The following is a 24,549-nucleotide window of genomic DNA, read 5'->3' on the forward strand; positions in this document are numbered from 1 at the left end:
TATGAATTCCTTGATGCAGTTCTGTAGATAGTGAGCAGACTGTTTTATACAACTGAATTCTAGAATTCTTTGAAAATATTGGAGAATACGACATCCCCATCTCATATAATATCCTTTCCTTTATTCTACTGTGCAAAGAGTACACTTTTGGAACCTTTAATTGGATACATATTAGAACCACATTAACACACGCAAACAGAATAAACAGACACATTAACCACTTACGTGGTTGACACACTGCAAACACACTTTAGCAAATGATTTCAATTTTAAAACAATCTAAATGAATACTAGTACTGGAAAAGGGAGTGAATTTAAAACCTCCCTGAAAGAGGGTGCTTTTGACCTAAATTACTTGGCAGCAGTTTCCAGTTTCCTCTCTACTATTCTCAAAATATCCACCGTAACAAATCCATTTATTGCACGCAGTCTATAGAGGGCCATTGGTAAAGTGTTGTAAAAGTGAACTTCCGTCCAGGGAAAGGTCTTCTAACATCTTGTTGTGAAAATCTTAACATTTCATTTTTCTTTCATTTTGATATTTTCTTTTTCTTCTTCAATCCTGATTCCTGAAGCTAAAATAAGGAACATAAAAATCGAGAAACTGAGGTGTCCACTCAAGACCATTAAAATATGCATTATAAATTGAATATAATGTATATTATATGCATTATTAAGCTTAAAATTGTTTAAATATCCATTATGCATGTTTTATCCCCAATATTATTTCGACAACTAAGAGTCTCGTATCTTATCATCATTTCATTTCTAGTAGTTACGTGTATTTTGAATATATCACTGTGAAGCCTGAATTATCCAAATGTGTCACTTATCATGCTGTGAGCACAGTCTAGTATATACAGTCACGAAGCTTAAGTTTATGAGGGTATTAGGAACAATAGACTGTGCAGGTACTATTTCGCATTGTCTCATGAGGCGATTATTAGCGATCCTAGTGGTTAATAACCATCTATGGATGCATATTTACTACGTATTGTGCTTCGTGACTGTATATACTAGACTGTGCTATTGGTATGAAAAATAATGCATTATCTAAATGTCACACTTTTGCTGTCACTTTTCTACACGAATAAAGAGCATTAAACATTAAAAAACTAACATAATTCAATTTAAAACCACTTCAAATTGGATCTCTGAAACATTAGACACAACCATTACAATATTCCTCTATTAGAAACATCAACAACCAAATTTCTTGGTTTGCATATTAATAATATATTAAACTGGAAAAATTTACATTATAAAAAAATAATCCTCAAACTTAGCTCAGCATGCTTCGTAATTAGATCGTTACAACAATTTCTAAACAGCAGTATCTTAAAGACAATATATTTTGCCTATTTTCATTCCATTATATCCTACGGAATAATAATTTGGAGAAATTCTGCAGATAGTAAAATACATTGTTTCAAAAAGGAGCAATTAGAATAATAGTTTGAGCAAGGCCTAGAAAATTAAGAAAAAAATTAGAGATTCTAACCTTAACAAAATCAGTACATATACTTTTTAATAAATTTCCTCTTACGTAATAAAGATAATTTTCCAACTAATTCAGCTATTCATAGTATAAATATCCGCAAAAAGAATTATTTTCATACGCCATTATTAAATTTATCATACTATAAAAGGGGAGTACTTTACATAGCAATAACAATTTTCAGTAGTCTTCCTGAAGACCTTTAGAATCACAACCAAAACCCACCATTACTTAAGCTAAAACTGAGAAATTAATGTCTCACACTTTATATTCTGTAGATGGATTCTTGACATTTCAGAGTGCTGTGTAAATATTTTAATGCTATTCAATGATAAACATATTGCATTGTATAATATATTATTGTTATTAAGGTATTAATTCTGTATATATTTTGTATTTGCATTTTTATATATTAAACATAAGAATTGGACATGTTCTTTATTCTATGCTATAAAGCTACTGTAAGAGTATTATGTAACGAATAAATCTATATCTGTCTATCTATCTATCTATCTGTCTATCTATCTATCTATCTATCTATCTATCTATCTGCCTGCCTGCCTGCCCGCCCGCCCGCCTGCCTGCCCGCCCGCCCACCCATGCGTCCGTCCGTCCATCCGCCTATTCCTCTGTCTGTCTGTCCGTCTAAAATCATCATCATCAGCCAGTCTCCTTCCATTCACCCAAAATTAATAGTAATCATCGATGTTTGCAGGTTCATTAAATCAAGTTGAAGACAGGGTTGATATCTGCAGCATCATCAACTGAAAAAGAAATGGCTACGAAAAAGAAATGGGTAAGTATTTGACTCAGAGAATATTTTGCTGCTAACATTGTGCTTGTTCCTTGCAAGTATTAAAGGACATCTTTGTATAGTATTCCTGCTTTATATTTCATGGCGTGAAGAAGCATATATTCGTAAAAACAATTCACTGGAGTGAATATTTTAATGTATCCGAAATTCTAAGGCTATACTAATTTAATCCAACACAGACATGTAGCTAACTTTCTGAATGGAAAACCAATTAATTGTGCTTGGGGCCCAGAAAAGATACTGTACCTTAGCAAATAGAAGAATTTCTGTAACACAGCTGTATAGAAAGAGTAGTACTTTGCTTTAGGAAAAAATACAGTTTAATGTTGAAAATAAGTTTCTTTAGAGAAAAAACTGGCAAGCTCGTTGGTAGAACAACTTGCTATGTACTGCATGGTTCTGGGTTGAATCCCATGGCTGATGGGATTTTTATCATTCTCTGAATTACAGACAGCTCTGCGATACACTCTGCCATCTGTGAAATTGAGTAGTGGGTCTTTGCCTTGCATAAAAGGCAGTTGGAGCATTGTGCCGAGATAATGAAACATAAAACTGTACCTCCATGTCCCCTAAGAGCCATCTTAGCGGATAAAAGACTAAAGAGAGTTGTTGTTGCGGAGTAAAATTCGCCTCCACCTCAGACATGTGATTATGTATAAGTATTATTGTGTAATATATCTTGTGTTGTGAAGGCTTTGTTAGATAGCTATTATTAGCCAGTATTATCTGCAAAATTGTGAAGAATTTTATAGAGGAATATTGGGAATTGTAGTAATGGTAATATCCTGTATTTTTGTTTTGTTTTCTTTTTGCTTCTCTTAAGTAAATACATATTAATGAGACCAATACACCTTTCTTGTCCCATGTTGCCGTGAGCTTCTTGGTTGAAAATGTTAGGAGACATTTTTGTGGTTTCGTAGGGAAGTTGGTGTGATCCTACGTCATTCACTGTTGTTTGTTTCCACGATCACATACCAAACTCATACCTGATCTGCCATGAAAACATGGTCGAGAATCCCATCACCTTCCCTCTCGTAATGCTGAGGAATATCAGTGCTATTCCCATCCTCATGGTTTTTTGGGCTTCAGACAACTTTCGGTACCTATCGAGCACGAAACTTGCGATAACCTAACCTTTGTGTCACCACTTTGTACAGAACAGTCCAACTGATTTGCGGAAAATGCTCAGAGTTCCGAAATTGTGAAGCGGCGGGTTTTTTTGACCACATCATCATTCACAGCAGATGATCGGCCCTTTCGTTCTTCATCATGGATGTTATTACATCCATCTCGGAATTCACAACACTAACGTCAAACAGTAACGTTCCTCACTCATAACTTTCCCATAAACTGCAGTAATCTCACTTTGAATTGCAGCTGCTATTAATTTTTTGCCCATAGAAACTGTATTACTGCACATACCTCAAACACTTGTCTTCATGAGAGAAACAGTCGAATGAAATCTCACAATGACACTGCCGAGAGCGTGCCAGGACAGAAAATTATTTTTCACCAACTTTGGAACAAAAAAGTTTTCACCAACATCTGTACCTTTTCACTAGTCTCTCAATTTTTTTTTTTTCATCTGCGTATGATCTGTACGTGCCTAACAAGATATAAATGAAGAAAATAGACATTAACATACTGATAAAAATTTTAGTAATGAATAAATTTACACATTGAAAACATTACAGTACTCAAATTAAGTGATCTTACATACATTGTTACTGAAAGATATGCATGCTGTTGCTGTGGTTCCTAAGTACGGTAGCTATTTCAGAAGAAATTGTAAAATTATAGCGAAAGCTCTTATCTTCATTAACAAGTATTTTTGTGTAGAGGATACCAGAAAATGTTTCAGTGTTGTGCTTGAAAATATAGTTTAAAAGTTTCATATTGTTCTACTAAACTTTTCAATGCTGATAGCAAAGAAAATTAACGTATTTGTGCTGGCTGAAGAAGCTTGTGAGGTTTCATACCTAAGAACACTTTGTTCTTCACAAGTTTCTCAATTGAATAGGGAAGAGCTGCACACAACATGAAGCACGAAGTGCCAATGAATGACATACACATTTTATGATTTTATGACAAATAAATTAAGCACTTCACGAGAAAGCAAGGTCTTTAAAGAATGTATATGAGCCATCATTGTCTGAGCACCATCAGCCACGATAGTTTTCTGTATGCACTGTTGTTATTTCCAACGAAAGTCGTAATGTAATCGTATATCTTTTTGCCAACTCTGATCCTCAATTATTGAGCCTCGATGACTAGAAGTGGATGGCACCATAAGAGAGTTATCTTTTGCTTTTCGCGCAGCAAATTGGTTCATGCCTGTAAAGGAAGCATGCCATTTCAGTTCATATAATTGTATTACAATATGATAATGCATAATAAATGATAAAAATAACTTATTCCCTTTAAAAGTTTGTTGGCATGACTGAGTTGTGTTTGCTTCGCAGTTACATTCATTTTTTTTTTTACAATGGCCATGCTTCTTTCAAGTGACAGCGCCGACTTTGTATTGAGTCGTAACTTTATCTTGAAGACTGATGGTTAAGGAGCGGATTCCTATGTAATTAAATATTCTTTTTGCGTGTGATAAAAAACAATTAACAAAGTTAAAAATTCCGAACATGAAGTTTCAGGTTTAAAACCCGAATTTTATTTCACATAAAAACACGTATTTTCACAAAAAAAATTATGTAAATAAATATTTTCAGGAAATCTATTATAAACACATAAATTTTGGAGTTTTTTACTTAAATAATTTTTTTACAAGAACTTTTAAATATTTTAAAACTAAATCAATTATATCACTCAGAAGTACGTTATCTTTTTTAAGAATTCTTGGTTGCTTCGTGTTTCTAAGTGCTGTTTGGTGTATCTGTGATCCATTTTCGTAATAGTATCGCCTCTAGATCTGAGAACTGCTAGGCAATTATATTGAAAGATGGTTATTTAAAAAACGATTTGGCTTTCCTATTAGCAAATCTAAGGTTTTTGTGTGATACCATAAAAAAACTCGAAACATGCAAAAACCTATTGCCTGAAACAGGGAGGTGCGTGCCATGGAAATTAAACTAGACTCGCTACCAAGTTCAGAAGCACAGTTACTAAGGGACAAATTCCAGAATGTGTTTGGGAAAAACAGTGGATATAAAAAAATGTGTAAAGTTGCTCAAGTATTGGAGGGTGTGCCTGTAGGTGAAATTGATGGTGTATGTGTTTGTGACATTCCTCTCTTTAAATATGCACGTCTGACGTCCTGTGATGTGGAAAGATCGTTTTCACAGTATAAGTCGTTGTTCAGAGATAATCGGCATACATTTGTGATGGAGAATTTGGAGCTGATCTTTGTTGTTGACTGCAATTCTCGGCCAACTACTAGCACTCAAGTGTGGTTGGTGAGCACCTAGTAACATTTTTTTTTTTCAAGCTAAGTAAGGTATTTTTGTCATATTTAAAAAAAAAATATTTTTAGCAAATATTTTCGTACTTTTTAGCACATAAAAAATATATATATTTAAATTTTTTAGCACATAAAAATCCGCTCCCTACTGATGGTCAAGTGCGATATATACACACGCACGCACACACACAGAGTGTTGGAAGCGATATAATGGTGAGCATGAAATAAACAAAAATCTATTATACATTTTGAGATTAAGTGTATGGTTAATTAAATAACTGCATCGAAAACTTAAACTCGCTGTCAACATTGCAGTCCTCAAGATTCCACACGGAGGAGGCATTGAACTCATCCCACTTGAGATGTAAACAAAAGAGTACGTAGTGCAAAATCAAGCGACTGCTTCGGCCCAGGTTTTCCTCGACAAAACTTAAATTCTCCTCTTCCCTGTCAACAATTTCATCTGGTTGTTGTCGACCCTGAATGCGATATATTGGAATTACTTTGTCCGTGTCACAGACCAGTTAACAGATTCGTTGAATAGCTCTGCCCTGGGTTAAGAATGAATGAATGATATACCTGTGATGTCCCATGTTGGGCAAATGCCCCCTGTGCGAGGGATGGGGCGCCTTTTACATGGGTGGTTCATGGGTACTTGCATAGTAAGTCAATCCAGGCGAGTTGTAGAATATACCGGTACTGTCTTGGAATGGTTATTAAACCTGTTAAACTTTACTAGTCTTAGCAGTTTGTTCTGTGGTCGTTTTATGCATTGTCCAAGTATTACTAACACCAGCACTTTGACAAACACTGAGATTACTATTTTACAATATTATAACTAGCAGTTGTTCTGTGCTCGAGGTTGCGGATTCGATGTCGGTCGAGGTCGATGGCATTTAACTATGTTTAAATGCGACAGGCTCATGTCAGTGGATTTACTAGCATCTAAAAGAACTTATGGGGGACAAAATTCCGGCACACCAGCGACGCTGATATAACCTCTGCAGTTGCGAGCGTCGTTAAATAAACCATGATTTTTTATAACTCACACTTTAATGAACACTGGCTTCACTATTTACAAAATTTTGACATGTACGTTTTCTATTTTCAACCAACACACAAAATCACTGAGTTCACTATTTACAATATTTAATATCCTATTGGAAAACTTCCTGCATACACAGGTAGAACGTCACGCTTCACTTTACATCTTAAGATCACGTGATACTGGGACAAGACGACCTTGACTACTCTACTGTATCGAAATAAAGTCTGTAACAGCTGATGAATGTTGCCATGTCTGATCTTGTTAGGCAACAAATTTGCAGTACTTTTTATTTAATTCACAAGAAAACTGTCCATTCTATCAAAATACGATAAAAGAAAAAATTATTCTTTATTACATTCTCTATTGGGATTGATTATACTCTATGAAATAATATTTTGAGCTTAATCAGATTAATTTTCTGTGATTTTGTTGTCTGTTGAAATTTATTGAAATATTGCCATCATCATGGGTGTCCATAAAGGATAAAGTATAGCGATTATACAAGAAAAAGTTAGACTTATTTTTCCTTATAGATAGAAAATGCTATAATTCAAAATCGCCTATATCGTTGCTGCACCTTCAAAGTCTACTAAGTGTTATTAAAAATATTTTGCAGGAGAAGGAAAAAAGCATTGTCACTTTTAATTCCCTTGATTTTCAAAGCTACTTTCGGTACAATTTCATCATTTATCGTGTAATTACTCAAATTTTACCGGAAATAGCTTTGAAAATAAAGCGAATTAAAAGTGGCAATCCTTTTTTCTTTCTCTTGCAAAAAAAAAAAAAAAAAAAAAGCATAGCGGATTTTGGAAGCCCAGTGACGATATCCACTTTCACAAATTAAAGGATTTTGACAGTAACTGGTGGGAAATAGAGGGAATTTTCAACCTAAGAGTGACTTTTAAGAAACTTTTTGCTTTAATTTTACTGGCTATTTTAATTAACACTATTAGAATTCACTCTTGGCAAGTAATATTTGGGCGTAACTCACTTATGAACCAAACGGTCCTTAGAGGCTTTTGAATCCAGAGGATTCATGGTGTTCCTACCTGTAATTACAGTATTGTGTACGTATATTTTATATTTATTATATGTAGCTGCTCTTGTCTTTTATGCCTTACATTTTCATTGCAACAAATATGCTGCTGTCGACAAGTATGATTAATTATGGTAGTGGTGGTGGTGGTGGTTGTGGTGGTGGGTACTGATTATGTGTTGATTTGTTACAGGATTATGAGAAGCTTGCCGGGTCTTGTGGCTATTTAGGATTCCTGTATGAAGTGAAAATGTCTGGACTTGTCTTTCTTAGACTCATGAATAACAGAAAGATCTTTCATATTGCAACTAACATGAAGGCAGCTGGAAAGTTTGATGACATAGTACTTAGAGTAGATGGTAACACAGTGTTGGTACAGTTGAAACACAAGGAAGGAACACAGAATGCAGAAAAAAGGAGAAAAAGAACAATAGACGAAATCTTTAATATCCATGAGCACTACAATTCTTACATGGAGACAAGTAGGAAGTGGGGACGGGATCCGGACCTACAGCACTGGGGTCCGTTCAGCAACGCGCAGTTTGTTGTATACACAAATGGAGCTCTGGATGAGGATGGAGGTGTTGACTCTGACTTCCATGCTGTCCTCATGACAGGAGAAAGATGCAAGCGTTACTATGGTAATGATTTCCCCTCTTTGAAGAACAAGCGTAACTTCAACCAGTTCCTCCATCAGTTCAGGTTCTACACAGAGCAAGCAAGTCAGGAACAGCTTGATTCCTTAATCAGAACTGAACTTGTTAGGGCACTGGGGACAGATTCTCAGTTCCAGACATTTCTGACTAATATAGAGAACTGGAGGAAAGATCCAGGAACTTACCTCACGGAAAATGTTGAGTTTTGGAAGGATATGGTGAAGTGCAATGCTGATGACTTAAATAGAGAAAAAGTAGATCAGCTCGCAAAATTTAATCTGCAGTTTGATGAAAGAGAGTTAATCTTATTTAGACAAAAGTTACCAGAGGGCGGAGGACTTCTGAGTGTTCAGAATTCTAACGTTCTCACTTGTCTCAAAGTTCACCAAAGCATTGAGAAGAAGATTCTGGTAGATGCCAACTTGTTGGAGGAGAGAATGAGTGAAGTGTTGGCCTTGTGGGGTAAGTGGCCTGAATGTGATATACTTGTAATTGATGGCTGGGTTGAGGCAGTAGAAAAGATCATCCACAATTTAGGTTCAGGAAAGACCCTTGTAGTGATTCATGACAGTGAGAAGGGGAGGGAATTAAATTCTTTCAGTCACAAAGACGAGTTTCGTTTTGGGCAACTGAATGAGGAATCAAAAAAACAAGTATTAGATTGCAAAATAAATTTCCAAGGTGAGTCCATGAAACTTAACAGATTGATTGACGACACAGCATTCAGTGGAATAGCGAACGCTGAAATTGTAACTCAGATCCTCTCTGGAGTTGTGGTAAGCATTGGAGATAAACTGACTGAACAAAATGAACACTATATACCTCGTACGTTTTTAAGTAGAACACATGTGAGTGAGACAATCTTTTCTGATGATCGAGACTGCTTAGTTGTAAGTGGAGTATCACTACAGGCTCTGAGGCAAATAATCCTGCATAGGAAAGAAATAGAGATATTTGACGAAACGAAACATTCTGAAGAAGGTGTGTGTCGCTGTTTTTTAATTCGAGGAAGAGAGGATTTCGAGATGGCCAAAAGCGTATTTGAAAGAGTCCATTGGATTCATAAAGAAGAAACTGATTTTATTTGGAAAGAGTCCAACGGCAGTGTGTCCTATATTAAGTCTCACTTGAAGGATGTGACCTCGATCAGAAGCTTGCAGGAAGTGATGCTGCTGTCTGACAAGGTCAAGTTGCTTGTGGCTCACCCTGGAATGGGAAAATCAACAGAAATTGTGAATTTAGCTCAGGAATTCAAGCGACATGACCCTGCATGTTGGGTGGTCACTGTAGTTCTGAATGAGCACACGGATTACCTGAGTAAATGTGGAGATTCAGCAGTTGAACTCCTGTTACAAGCAGGAAAGTTCACGAGTGACTTCACTACATCACTGTTCAAACACGAGTTACATCATGGTGGCAATATTGTGATACTGATAGATGGGTTTGATGAAATCAGCCCGGGTTATGCAGAGAATGTATTACACATGAGTCATTCCATGTCAAATCAACAAATTGGCTGTGGCACAACTTTTTCGGATACTGGTGAAAATTGTTCCAGTTATTAATTGGTATTGACTATGGGTACAGGCAAAGAATTTTGTGCGAAATCCTACTCATTTCTTTGATATGCACGTGTGTGTACAGTACTTCATCCCTCGATATTGGTGTGCGCCTATTCGGAAAAAAATCCATAACTTACAAACGACTCGAAATTTCTCTGTCAAAGTTAGTGACAATATATTCAAGAACATTTTGTACTATGTAGTGATACAACAGTGCAAAAAAAGTTTATATTATAATGTAAATAAAACAAAATATACAAAAATTGTGTCAATACTTTCATGTTGTATAGAAGATAAAGGCAAGGTGAAATAATAACGAAATATTAGTAGTAAAGACATTCAAACATTCTGTATGCATGGTGAAATTTTGAACTTGTATTTCGGCTCCCTTCCGTCTAGGCACGTGTGAACGTACATGCATGTTCAAACCTGCGCGGAGCAAGACTAAACATGTCTTGGAGGTGATGCGGCACTCCACTGTCAGTCTTGGGATATGCAAACTACAGTATTTGTCATACCTATGTACAGTAACGTTCACTTTCATAATTAAGTGGTATCATCAGTAAATCTATCATTAATTGTGGTAGCTGTGTGTTACCTTGTTTCGAGCTCGTCACAGCCGGGGCTGACATCACACCAGAATTAGCAACTAGACAAGTTACCAGACTAAGAACTGTTGGGTTATAGGTAAGTGAATTAAAACTGTGCGCCGTTATTTATAAAGTGCATATTTTACAGTAGTTTGACGTTAACACATTTCTATTTCAGTGTATTTCACGGGTGATGCTAGAAGTAGGAAAATGTCCAAGGAAATGGATTCTTGTTCTGTAGGACAACTGACAGGTGATAGTTGTCACAAACTAACATATACCCAATCTATTGCCTTGTTGGACGTGAAAACCTTGCCTGATCAAGACAGACAATTATTGTGGTGCATACTGAAGAAACCGAAGTACATAGAGACTGTTTGTTATCATCATCTGAAGATATACTGCAGTGACAAATATACACATCTCTTTGGACGTAAATGTTGTGATCCATATAGTAGAAGACTTAAGACTGTTATTAAGAAGGGTTTACGACAGATAACAGAAGACCTCGTCAACAGAAAGAAAAAACTCTCTCTTATACCTGGACAGTGTGTATGTACAAATTGCTATACAAGATTACAAAATAGTAGTGATGATTCCGATGAATCAATGGACGATCAGCCATTCTCAGTACCACCAGACGAAGAGCGAGAGTCAATAAATGTATCATTTTCACAAGTAGGAATATCACCCTTAAAGCAGAAGAGACTCAGCAGTGAACAAAAACAAGCGCTAGGGAAGAGAAAGTTAGCACAAGCTTCATCAGCTATCAAAGGTAGACTGGAAAAAGCTCTTCAGGTTACATTAGATTCGAGTTCAAACAATTCAGAAAACGATTTGGTTGCTCTTGGTAGGGACTATAAGGACCTTCTTGACTGTGTTAAAAGTTCCTTACAAACGGCATTGACAGTTCAAGAGAAAATGCGACTAGTTACAGTTGCGCCACGAAGCTGGTCATTAAAGAAAGTAGCTCAGGAATTTGGAGTATCAGAGTATATTGTAAGAAAGGCGAGATCACGTGGTTTGTTCTTTGATATCACAAAAAAGACTGGCCATCCCGTGCCTGAGAACGTTAAGACAGCAGTAGTTGAATTTTATGAAGATGATGATTATAGTCGCGTATGTCCCGGAAAAAAGGACTTTGTGTCTGTAAAAAAGACTACAGCAGATTCTATTGTACGAGAGCAGGTGCAAAAGCGTTTAATATTGTGTAACTTGAAAGAATTGTACATATTATTCTGCGAGAAAAACCCCTCACTTTCTATTGGGTTTTCCAAATTTGCCGAGCTGCGTCCAAAACACTGTATACTGGCAGGTGCAAAAGGAACACATACAGTGTGCGTGTGTGCAATACACTAAAATGTAAGACTCATGGTGCAAAGTTTAAAACACATACTGACAGTTCATGGAATGGATGAAAAAAGTCTCCTTCAAATGATGGTATGTTCTACACAAAATGAACCCTGTTCCTTATCAGGATGTGAAAAATGTCCTGGCCCTGGAAAAGCACGTGAATTCTTGCTGGAAAGTGAGGAAAGCATGCAGGACGTTGAATATAAACAGTGGGTGACAGTAGACCGATCTACATTGAAAACACTTGTTACACCATTCGAAGAATTCGTTGAAGAGCTCATTGATAAGATATGGGTAATTTATCGTCCTCATAGCTTCATTGCTCATAATCAGGCCCAATATTTGAAGCAGTGCAAAGAAACACTAAAGAAACACGAATGTGTAGTACTGGTTGATTTTTCCGAAAATTATACATTCATAGTTTAAGATGTGGTTCAAGGCTATCACTGGACAAATGACCAGGCGACACTCCACCCGTAGTTATTTATATGCACCAGGATGAAACACCAACTGTTCCCAAGCCCGTTTCTTTATGTATAATAAGTGACTGTTTGATGCATGTAACCAGTACTTTTTACCATTTCCAGAAAGTGTTAATTCAACACCTCAAAACATTAGATGACAATATGAAGAAAATTTTGTACTTTAGTGACGGAGCCGCATCTCAGTATAAAAACAGGAAGAATTTTGTTAATTTAGTTCATCATAAAAATGATTTTGGAATAGATGCAGAATGGAATTTTTTTGCCACAAGCCATGGGAAAAGCCCTTGTGACGCTATTGGTGGGAGAACGAAAAGACTAGCAACAAAAGCCAGCTTTCAGCGTCCATATATGGACCAAATTTTGTCGACCAGAAATCTATACAAAATTGCAAATGAACATATTGCTGGAGTGAAATATTTTTATGTCAGTAAAGAAGACATTCGTCTCACGGAAGTGGAACTGATGGAACGATTTAATAACTCTGTACGAATTCCTGGTACAAGAGAAAACCACTCATATGTACCATTAGATAACAGACATTTGAGAGTTTCCAGAGTTTCAGTGTCATGTAAATTCGTTGATATATCTGTAATAAAGTAGGCCTGAATATGCAATAAAAATGTCATAGATCAGAGTCAGTAAAATTCATTGACAATTATGCATGTCAATGATAGAAATGTTGTATCTCTTCCAAGAATAGAAAATACAAGCCAGTTTTTTTTGTATTGATAGTACAGCCAATGAATAATCTCCTGTAAAAATTTCATAATGTTTTCCATGTGCCTTTTCACACAATAAATTAAAAAAAAATACTTGAAAAAATTTATTTTGTTTTCATTTCAGCAAAGGTCGAAGAGTAGATCAAGATGTCTCACAACTCAGAATGAGGCAATACAACACCACTATAACTGGAAGAAATTTCGTGAATTTCTCTGCAGTAGTTTGTCTGTAATTAATTTTTTTCCTTTCAGACAGAACGTCAAGAATCTGTACATCCCAGCATACTCAAATGTACATTTCTCGAAAACTACTGTCCCATAGAACAAAATACTGTGTTTCCCTTCCTATGATACTGCAATAATTGTTCAGACTAAGTTTCACTCAAATTTCGAATTTGACCGCCACAGGTTTTCGGCGAAATTTGTTGATTTGAGATGGAATGACTCACATATTAAGAAAACTTATCATGGAATGTAAATTTAAACAGCTTTGGATCACTTCTCGTTTTTTAATGAAGGACACTCTTGAGGAACACTTCTCTTGTCTTTCATTTGAATTACAGCCTTTCACAAAACAGGATCAACGTAATTTCCTTGCTAAGTTTTGGAATAATATAAATGTTGGTCGGTATGACTTAGACATATTTATTGTTAATTTGTTGGAAGTGACAGAGAATTCGTTAAATGACAAACTTGGCCAATTCACAGAAATTCCACTGCAGACTTTCATGTTGGCTGACGTATTTAGTAGTGAAGCTTCTAATTTTTGTCAGTCAGGTGAGATGAAGTTAGACCGCAAATTGGATTTATTGGAACTGTATAACAGATTCGTAGATAGAAAGTTTAAGATCTTTTTTTATGAAAAGGGGCGATTAGATGAACCAGTAACAAATGAGGTGCTGCTTCAGTTACTGGAGCAGGAGAGGGAAAAATATGAGAAAGACCATATGGCATGTGCTGTGCATGCCTTGCTGAAGACTGAAGACTTTAACAAACTACATTTCTTCAGTGATGTTATGAGTCGAGTTGAAGATTTCCAGGACCGATTTAGGAAAGCAAAAGAGAAGGGTGGAATTGTTGCTCAAATTGTAAATTCCACAGCAATGTTCACTCACAGAACATTTCTAGAGTTCTTTGCCGCGAAGTGGTTCACAAAATATTTCAAAGATGAAAGAGAATATATAGAAGAGATATTATTTAGAGAAGAGTTCGTAATCGTGAGAGAATTTTTTGATAGGATTCTGGCAGAAGGATTTAAGTTGCATACTGCCATTCTAAACGAAGACAAAGATAATGTTCTCGAATTGTTGTCTTCCCCTGAATGTGATGTGAATGAAAAGGATAAGGGTGGGAGGACACCCCTGCACTTGGGAGTTATCAATCATACTGAAAGTCTTGATTTTTCACCAAATAAAGTTATGTGTGAAATCCTGGAGCTATTATTGCAGCATCATTGTGATTGTAGAGCTGAAGAGGGAGTGTTCCACTGGCGACCCCTGACACTTGCTGACAAGTTGCAAGCGTGGTCAGCTGTTGACATGCTGCTGGGAAGTCATGCTGAAAGTAGTGACATGATATTCACAATGGAATTGATCAAGGGTGAAGTAGATAATGAATATTTGTGCAGAGTTTTGAAAATTGTTGCATTACAGGGATATATCAATATTGCGAAATTGATGTTTAAATGTGGCTTATGTGTGAATCATCCCATTAAAACATACGTTAATGTTAATGGGTATGGGAGAGATGTTACTGCCACAATGTTACACATAGCATGTTCTGCGGGACAAATGAAGCTTGTCGAATTTTTGCTCGAGGTTGAAGAAACGCAAGGATTTATAAAGAAAAGGACTTTGTCATGGGCTCTCCCCCAACTTCATCTAAAAACTCAGAAAACTGCAGCATTTACTGTCAAAGAGCGCTTAGAAACAAAAGACTCTGATTACAAAACACCTTTGTCATGGGTTGCTTACAAAGGTGATCTACAAATGGTGAGCTTGCTAGTTGAGAAAGGAGCATATGTTAATACAGAGGATTCGTGGAAACTAACTCCTTTGTATTATGCAGTTTGTGGTCGCCATGAGAACATTGTGAAGTTCTTAATAAAAAGTGGCGCTAATGTTAATGCATGTAACAAAAATGTGCACAGTCCAATATCCGCTGCTGTGAATAAAGATGATGTGGATATTGTGAGACTCCTATTGGATAAAGGCGCTGATGTTAATGTATGTACCAAGGATGGTGACAGTCTGATATTGTATGCTGTGATAGGAAGTAATGTGGAAATCGTGAAACTCTTATTGGATAAAGGCGCTAATGTTAATGCTTGTAAGGAGAATGGTGAAAGTCCAATATTAGCTGCTGTGAAAGGAGGTAATGTGGATATTGTGAAACTCCTATTGGACAAAGGCGCTGATGTTAATCAATGTAACAACAATGATGAAAATCTAATATTCATTGCAGTGGAACGAGCTACCAATGATGTGAGACTCCTAAAGGATATAGACGGTACTTTTGATGTATGTTACAAGGATAGTAGCAAACCATTATCCGCTGCATTAAAACGATTGCATGTTTCCGTTTTCAGTTTCGTAAAGCATCTTGATTTATGCTACAATAATAGTAAGAGTCCAGAAGAGACTTATGTGGATATTGTGAGAGTCCTAATGGATAAAGCCGCTGATGTTAATGCATGTAACAAGAATGGTGACAGTGCATTGTCAATTGCAGTAGGAAAAGGTAACCTTGATATTCTATATATCTTAAATAAGGGCAGTGCTAATGTTTAATTATGTAAGAAATAAGATGATTTTCCAGTGTTTGTAGGAGTGAATGTATAGATGGAGAAATGTACAAATCAGTACTTTTGGAACAGTTACAAAAGAGAGCAGCAATTCGGAAATATCCTGTTACAAAATTACATTCGGAGTTCCTGAACCAGAGTTCTTTATATATGTTTCATCCTCTTTTTGTCGAAAGACTCCAGGTGCTTTCTCAGGGACCAAAGCTGTTCCAGTCAAAGTGTTCATAGTTACGAGTTTTAGGGAGAGCACTGAATTTTCAACTCCAATGCATTGTAGGGTTTGTTTCAGTAATTAAACTATAACTTCGAATGATAAACTTCATATTCCTTGCTATTTATGTTGAGCTAGAATCGGTACCATTTCCAATTGTAACATTATTTTGTCATAGTCCAAAGTCATTGTAAAGTTATATAAGTCATTCAAAAGTCACTGTACAAACTTCGTGGGTGTAATGTAGAGGTAAAGATAAGATTAAAATGTTATATAGCACTTTTTCTGAAATTGGTTTATTTCAGAGTTATGCAGCAGAGTAGGGATCACAAGTGCAACACAAAGAATGTAAGTATATTTACCCCAAAACATATCTAAAGTGCCGTCCATCAAGGTGAAGACAGTGACGTGATCGTCGTGGTACTGGTCTTGGAATGTTGCAGACCCTGTTCAACTCATTCCGCACAGTTTCAAAGCCATTTTCAATTCGCTGCTGTAGTTCTATGTTTGGAATTTTAGTACCGTAAACGAGCGCCTAGAGATGGCCCCGAAGGTAGAAGGCCAGGGGATTAAGGTCTGGTGATCTTACTGGCCAAACAACTGGTAATGCACAACTTATCCACTTTTCGGAATATGCAACATTGAAATAAGCAGGGACAACATCGTTCATAACCATAAGGTGGTCTGTGTATCGAGTGGGACATCTTTATGAAACAGACTACGCTATGCATGTTCAGAAAACATGTTCAGGCAAGATGGTAGAACATCCAGTGCGATTAACTGATTGTTCACCATATTGGCTCATGTTTTTAATACATTCATCATCATCATCATCATCCTTCACGAATTAGGCCTCTGTAGACCTGTTTCGGCCCCATCTAGCAGTCTTCTTAACGGTCTTCCTGGTCGACGATGTCCTCTAGGTTTATATTGCATCATAATTTTTGGGATTCTTGAATTTTCCATTCTTCTTACATGATCTAGCCAATTGAATTTGTATCTGGTGATTTTTTCTTCTACTGACTCTACTTCTAATTGTTCTAAAATTTCTTCATTCCTTTTTCGGTCTAAAAGAGTATATCCTGCTGTTCTCCTGAAAAATTTCATTTCCGTTGCTTTGATTCTGTTCATGTCTTTTTTCTTTAATGTCCAAATCTCGCTTCCGTATAGAAGGGTGGGTAATGCTAGTGTATTATATATTTTTATTCTTGTAGATTTTTGTACTAATTTAGCTTTTAATGTATTGTTTATTATTCCTAGAATTTGTGTAAATTTGGTAATTTTCTTGTTCACATCTTTTTCATTTTGATAAGATATTTCACAACCCAGATAATTGAAATTTTGCACTTGTTCAAGGCATTGGTTATTGTGTACCTATCTTAGGGAAAACTACATTACTTTCAAGCCTCAAACAAGCAGTATAAGGTTTTTAATACATTATTCGTCATAATTCTGAAATAAAGCAAGTTCAGAAAAAATGCTATAAAACATTTTACTCTAGTCTTTGCCTCTATATTACGCCGTCGACCTGGTTGGCAAGTTGATATAGCGCTGGCCTTCTATGCCCGAGGTTGCGGGTTCGATCGTGGGCCAAGTCGATGACATTTAAGTGTGCTTAAATGCGACAGGCTCATGTCAGTAGATTACTGGCATGTAAAAGAACTCTTGTGGGACAAAATTCCGGCACATCCGGCAACGCTGATATAACCTCTGCAGTTGCGAGCGTCGTTAAATAAAACATAACATTTAATATTACACCCACGAAGTTTGTACATTGACTTATGAATCACCATGTGTATCCAGCGAGAAAAAAAAATTATAAAACTATATTTCATATTTTTGAATCAGCTTTACTTGCCATTCATGCCACTAACATATCACTGGGGAAAAAAGGGAGGCAATTCATTGGATCACACAAATGCAGGGCTACTGCTGAGACATCACAATAGTCCACAGCTGTGGAGTAATGGTTAGCACGTCTGCCCGCGAAACCAGGTGGCCCGGGTTCGATTTCCAGTCAGAGTAAGTTACCTGGTTGAGGTTTTTTCCGAGGTTTTCCCTCAACCCAATATGAACAAATGCTGGGTAACTTTCGGTCCTGGACCCCGGACTCATTTTCACCGGCATTATCACCTTCACCTCATTCAGACGCTAAATAACCTGAGCCGTTGATAAACCGTCATAAAATAACCTACTAAAATAAAAAGAAAACATCTCAAGACAACTGACAGACAACCAGGCCTTTGGACGTAAATGTATGGTATTTTGTTGTGTTATAAATGTTGTATAATATAATATTGGAAATGTAGCCCAACTAACCTGTGTTTGTTACTAATAAAATGTTGAAGCTTTAATAGAGATGATGCAATAATAAAATTATTATGTTTTATAGTTTGTTCTTATAAATTAGTGCACATATAAGTGGCTAGAACAGCTGTTATGGTTCCATTAGCATTACAGTCCGCGACTTTTTTTTTACAAATTCTGGAATGACATAACAGTTAAGTGATGATTATACATTCTGTCAGATGCTTGCTGTCATTTCGGATTTGTTTTTTGGAACTGGACGACTAGGAACAGTTCTGGGGAAAAAAATGTTAATGGAGCTCTGCATTTCATTGAGAATGACCGACTGAAAGTCATGATAATATGCGTGATCACTCACTTGCTCCACAGACTGCTGCAAAACACCCAACTGAAGCATCACTGACAGCTTTTGATCGGCCATTTTCAAGAAAATGCAGAGGTCTAATATACTAGTAGGAAATATTAATGTAGAATTTGTAAGGTTCTTACATGAAAGAGATGTTGATGTTAACTATACATAATGTAAATGAAAATTTTGTTAAGAGGTTAATATTGCTTGCAATGTGAAGAAGTGTTATGCGCCATTCAGATCACTAACAGAGAAAGCTGCTGATGTGTAATGCCTCTATAGAGGATGCTAATATTGTAAGGTTGTAATATTCTAGTATTTGAAAATGATCTTGTACATACTGTAAGGTTAACTGGAGACTGGAGCTGATGTTAAATCATGTAATAAGAATTATGACTGTCTAATATTCATTATAATGAAATGTTGTCGTCTTAAATTAGGAATACTTTTGTTATAATCCAGTACTGATAAGAGCTGTGAATGTACATAGTATATTATAACACTTATTGCCAATACGGTTTTGTTTCCTGTGTTGGTACGCATTTCTACCAACACTATTTTCTTCTATTTCTCTACACATGTAGAGATCATTCTTCCCATTTACCCTCATGCTACCATTCCATCCACATCCAAGCAACAACAGTCCTAGGCCTACTAGTATTGAGTTCTGATAATATGAGACTAAGGTATCTTGAGCAGCCTAGCTTCGGACTGCATTTTCACTCCCTTTGCTATTGTGGACGAACTCAATAAGTAACTTTTCTTTCTGTTTTATATCTGTTTTCCTTTCTAACTCCAGATTGCATAAACAGGATGCCTTACTCATTTCCTGTCATCTGGATGGTTTTACATGACAAATTTCTAGTTATTTGCAATTTTTATGTTGGTGTTTATATCGCTTATGAATGGGAAGTACATTTAGGAAAACTTGTCTCTATTCCAATATATGATTTACACTAATAAATTCAAAATCCCCTTTATCTCCTTTCACAAATTAAAGGGTTTTGAAAGTAACTTATTGCAGATAGGTGGGAATTTGAACCTAAAGTGATTTCAGCAAATCTTTCACATGAAATTTAGTGACTTGAAACTCAAAGCAATATAAATCAATAGAACTCATATTTGGCTATATATTGCTGCGCATAAATGAAGTGTCAAAAAATATGCGTGTAGAGGGTTTTAAATATAGAGTATGCGTGTAACATGTGTAAGTATTTGTTATTTTGCAGTTTATATTGTGTATTTCTTTAGCTCTTGTGATCACTGATTCTTTCTTTTTCATGTTGACTAGGAGAGATTTACTTTTGTTAATTGTGTTCATGATTGGATATAGCACTCGTTAAAATAAATTTCTTGTACATTGCATATGGCAAGCTGTATTTATTTTATGCTGTAAATACATTCCAACCCTAATCATACTTCATATTCATAGTAAAATCTAGTAGTCATTTTACCCATTCCTGATTAAAAAATAGTGCTAAAGGTGTCTAGTATTGATCCACGTTTCGTGATTTACAAAAAGAGGAGCTGACATTGGTGTATAGAATGTAAATTGTGATAGTGATGTAATTATTTGTGGCAGTAGAAAGTGGTCTTCGAAAGTTGTGACACAATAGCGGCTGGTGGTCAAAATAATGAGTGTGCTACAATCTCCATATCGGCCTACTGTATACACTTATATGCATTTATCTTAATTTGAGACTCGCCTAGTGACGAAATATGAAGTCCATACAGCGTTCCTTCCTACTGCAGAACTTGTCAATTACCCTGGTGTTAAACCCCTCCATCTTGGACAGCATACTCTTTTCTATTGACAGTATTGCAAGAGCAGTGAGGCGATCCTGGGACATAGTGTTCCTTAAAAACGTTTTTATGCCTTTAAAGAAAGAAAAACATCTTTCTGGCTCAGCAGTGATCATTGGTGTTGTAACCAAAATATTTAACAACTTCGTTACTTCACAGAATGGATCCTGTGAATTGTTGGAGGCTATGTTATGTATTGTAACAATTGAACAGCTCCATCTATATTTCGGAAATTGGGTCTTCCATATAGAACCCCAAGTTGTGTCTTTAACACTCTTTTGTTCAGTACAGTATAGCTGTTGACAGCAACTTCAAGTTCGCGTTCAGGAAAATTATGCGAATAATTGTCAAAAAATTTGCTGTTTAACAATTTTGTTGCGGCTAGATAGCTTAAAGACTGAAACGAGAAGTAGTTTCCTGAATTATACTGTCACATAATTCCTTGGCTTCAATTTTCTAGACTGACTGATTCAGGAGGAACCTCAAAAACCAGGTAGATGGCAGCAGCGGTAGGACACTTGAATTACCACACAAGCATTCTTTCGTTACGCTTTACTTTTGTAATCTCCAAGCTGTGTTGTGCTGAAGCTGACTACAGCACTTCCCCGCGTAAAATTAGCCAATCAGAGCAGTGATTTCAGCTTCCGCACATGCGCATTAATTGTCTACATTCTTATAGAGAGTTATGAGTAGCACAACGTACGCCCTGAGGCACCAAAGAGCGAAGACTAAACACTCTATAACGCGTCGTAAACATAACCACGGGAAATTGTCAAATGACAGGTCAAATACTATGGTATTGCAAATACATTATTTGAGCAAAAATTATTATCATTGTGCTGTAGCACTATAGCTCATAAGGACGGGCCGCCCCTGTATAGACAGAGAGATTGTTAATTTGAAGACGCTGATAATGCAGTATTGTTGGCAGTTTTAAATGTGAGTGCAAGTATTACGAAATTCTTAACACGAAGAGGCGCTCATGCTAATACATATAATAATGGTGAGAGACAATGTTAGTTGTGGTCAAATATGAAATATGGAGTTATTTTACGTTGTGATGTTTTCAGAAGAAAAGGCATAGTACACAGTGAGTCAAACCTAAGTTAGCAGCATTCCTACCGAGCTGCAAGGTTGCTTCTTGACGTATGACACATTTGGATTTCCTGCCATCTTGGGTGCTTTAAGTCTGGGTTTCTTAATCACTTGTTCTGCTTAGCTGGCAACACGATTCTACTCACACTTTTCCTATATAATTAGTAGACTTTGTGGGATTACTTCTGTATTTATCAAGTTTTTGGGATCATTGCCACTCCACTATGGAATGATTCTATTGTCGGACTTATTATTTTAAATGCAGAATTTTGTTATAAGCATGAGTGGTTTTCTAGAACAATTTTCAAGTAGAAGTTGAACGATTAGATCATGGCCAAGAGCTTTTTTCTTTTTGGAGATCTTTTACTTTGAATGATTGTCCTGGTATATAATAGTTCCCCGAAGTATGATATTTGAAGAGGCTGTTTTAAACTTTAATGAATTTTATGTGCGAAATTTGGATAAAGAGTATGAATTTAGATTTTTCGTTATCGTACAATATGTGCAAGAAAAAGTTATGTAAAGCATTACTTGAAACACATGTTCTGTGTTGGTGAGTTTTTGGAATAAATTAATTGAGCCTATTGAGCCTGCTGTGTAGTTCTGTATATTGAATTTATTAACATGGTGTTGTATTTGCTCTGCAATTTGCCAATTATAGCTACGCCTACATTTTGCATTTTTGGCTGTGATGTCTGTAATTGGCTCTTTTTGATTTGTTTTTATTTGGTGTTTTTCATTTATATCTGTATCTGTGTCTTTTATTTAGGTGGTATCTATTTGTTTTTTTTTCCTTCTCTTTTCCATTTTTAATTTGTAATTACTCTTGTATCTGTTTTACCTCTTTTTCGTGTTGTATGCAATTCTATGTTTTTTTTATCTACTGTCTATTGTAATTGGGGCTTTGCCCTGTTATGGACATAAATAGATAAATAAATTGTGTTGGAACTGTTCAGAGAAAATGTTTATTTTTTGTTCAGGGATTGAAAACCATGGGTTGCAGACTTTAAGTGGACAAATCTTATTGTCAAGTATGTTTTATGCCAAACTTTGTTTTTTTGCCATTGTTATAAAAAGAGAATTATTAGCGTGACTTCTAGGCTTTATTAAACTAAATAGAACTGAATTTGAATTTTGTATTTTGCCCACAAGACATCTGGCACCTCTAGGAAGTAATCCAGAGGAGAGAGTTCCAGAAGAAGTGGCTATACCAATCTCTATTCAACACGCGGAGACACAAGAACCTTTTTATGTGATCAAACCCAGGAAGTTAGGAATATGGACAGTCCTATTTCAGTACTTGAATATGAGCTTCGAGACCATCAACCTCCTAGACTTCAAGAATCTAGATAAATGTAGTGGCACCATCAAGCCATCACTCATGTGGTAACTAGGCCAGGAAATAATAGGGTAAGCTAGCCAGTTCCTTTCCCTATCCATTGCATACATCGCTGAATAGCTACATATTTCACTAATCAGACTTCACATAAATACAAACAATTGTTCTTCCTCTGACACACATCGTCAAGTGAGATGCACTGCCTGATAATAGACGTACATACCAGCCAGAATCTCAACATAAGTATTTCCGGTGTTGAGAATCACTTAGTTTCTTCCTGTTACTCAATATAATAAATATTAGAATATAAATCACCTAGGTACAAAACAACTGCACTCTTTACCGTTTCAAATTAAACTGAACTGCCAAGTGTCCAGCATTTTCTTTGAATTGAAGTCTGAATGGACATTCTTGAGTGTTAATACTGGCTGCCTACTCTTATGACAGAGTTAGCAGCGTCTCTCATCACAAAGCTTATGATTGCGAGCAACGAGATTTGCCTTCCTAAAGATTCGTAGAGGAAGCTGTTGTACTTAGGGACAGCTTTTTAAATTTCAATTTTTGAAATTTTTGTATAGGCCTAAGCTTTTATAACTTTTATTATTAAGGGGAGAGGATGACATTTTTTTAAACTTTTTTCCTATTTGGTGTAAAATATTAATTTTTTGTATGTAGAGAGCTCATAGCTGTGGCAACTCAACCAAATCAAAATTTTTGAAAAAAAAAAAATTATTTGGGGGCCCAAATTTGAAAAAAATATACCCAATCCTGGATAGTAATGAAACCGATATATCTAAACCGTTTTTAAAGATAGATTCAAACAATTTTTTGCATTGTATTTGCAAAAGCGTGTTCTACAAACTGTCTGTAATAGAATTTTTATATTAGTCCCTATGTTTGTAAAATAAACAATTACAATTTTATAACAATTTTCTGATTTCCTTTCTTGCAAACAAATGGACGTACTTTTAAAATGAAATCAATTAACAAAATTCTGTTACAGACAAAGGTTTCCTAATAGTCTAAAGAATGTGTTCTAAATTTCATGCATGTATCTTTAATAGTTCAGAAATTATATCCATTTTTTTCTGGCAATGTAGCAACAAAAATGAAGTTGCTGGAAACCGATAAAAGCGGGCGTGTGATTTAAAAATCCATAGCGCAGGAAGTTTAAAAATGACGTCTCAACATCCGATAAGGGCGCAAATACCTACAAAATGTTATGCAGTGCATTCCACACATATCAAAGAGTATTTTAAAGAATTTTTTTTTTTTTTGAAAATTTAATTTATCGGAAACAACAATAAAAGTGGGCGAGTGATTTAAAAATCCATAACCCAGGAAGTTTAAAAATGGCGACTCAACATCCGATAAGGGCACAAATACCCACAAAATGTTATGCTATGCATTCCACACATATCACAGAGTATTTTAAAGATTTTTTTTTTGAAAATTTACTCATTTTTTAC

At 35.9% G+C, this 24,549-nt stretch overlaps 2 protein-coding genes across 7 annotated transcripts in view; both read left to right on the forward strand.

Moving 5' to 3' along the window:
- The window catches only part of LOC138691794 (uncharacterized), a 31,642-nt gene extending 11,434 nt beyond the window's left edge, over positions 1-20,208 (forward strand). For 4 of the 6 annotated variants that reach the window (XM_069814206.1, XM_069814205.1, XM_069814203.1 and 1 more), the window contains 2 exons: positions 2,214-2,294; positions 8,002-10,188. In XM_069814206.1, coding sequence (XP_069670307.1) covers positions 2,274-2,294; positions 8,002-10,029 — 2,049 coding nt within the window. In that variant the 5' untranslated portion in view covers positions 2,214-2,273 and the 3' untranslated portion in view covers positions 10,030-10,188. Of the gene's footprint in view, positions 1-2,213; positions 2,295-2,762; positions 3,155-8,001; positions 10,189-16,492 lie in introns of those variants that run through there. The other 2 variants (XR_011329962.1, XR_011329963.1) reach the window with 2 other exon arrangements.
- Positions 13,429-20,208, forward strand: LOC138691793 (ankyrin-3-like). The gene is made up of 2 exons (XM_069814202.1): positions 13,429-16,992; positions 17,613-20,208. The coding sequence occupies exon 1, from the start codon at positions 13,614-13,616 to the stop codon at positions 15,960-15,962; it is 2,349 nt and encodes a 782-aa protein (XP_069670303.1). The 5' UTR covers positions 13,429-13,613; the 3' UTR covers positions 15,963-16,992; positions 17,613-20,208.
- Positions 20,209-24,549: the final 4,341 nt, after the last annotated feature.

The sequence above is a fragment of the Periplaneta americana genome, chromosome 16 (assembly GCF_040183065.1).
Source record: "Periplaneta americana isolate PAMFEO1 chromosome 16, P.americana_PAMFEO1_priV1, whole genome shotgun sequence".
NCBI lineage: Eukaryota > Metazoa > Arthropoda > Insecta > Blattodea > Blattidae > Periplaneta > Periplaneta americana.

Bases quoted from the DNA above. Each gene is read 5' to 3' on its own strand.
- LOC138691793 (XM_069814202.1), top strand. From the start codon at position 13,614: ATGACTCACATATTAAGAAAACTTATCATGGAATGTAAATTTAAACAG.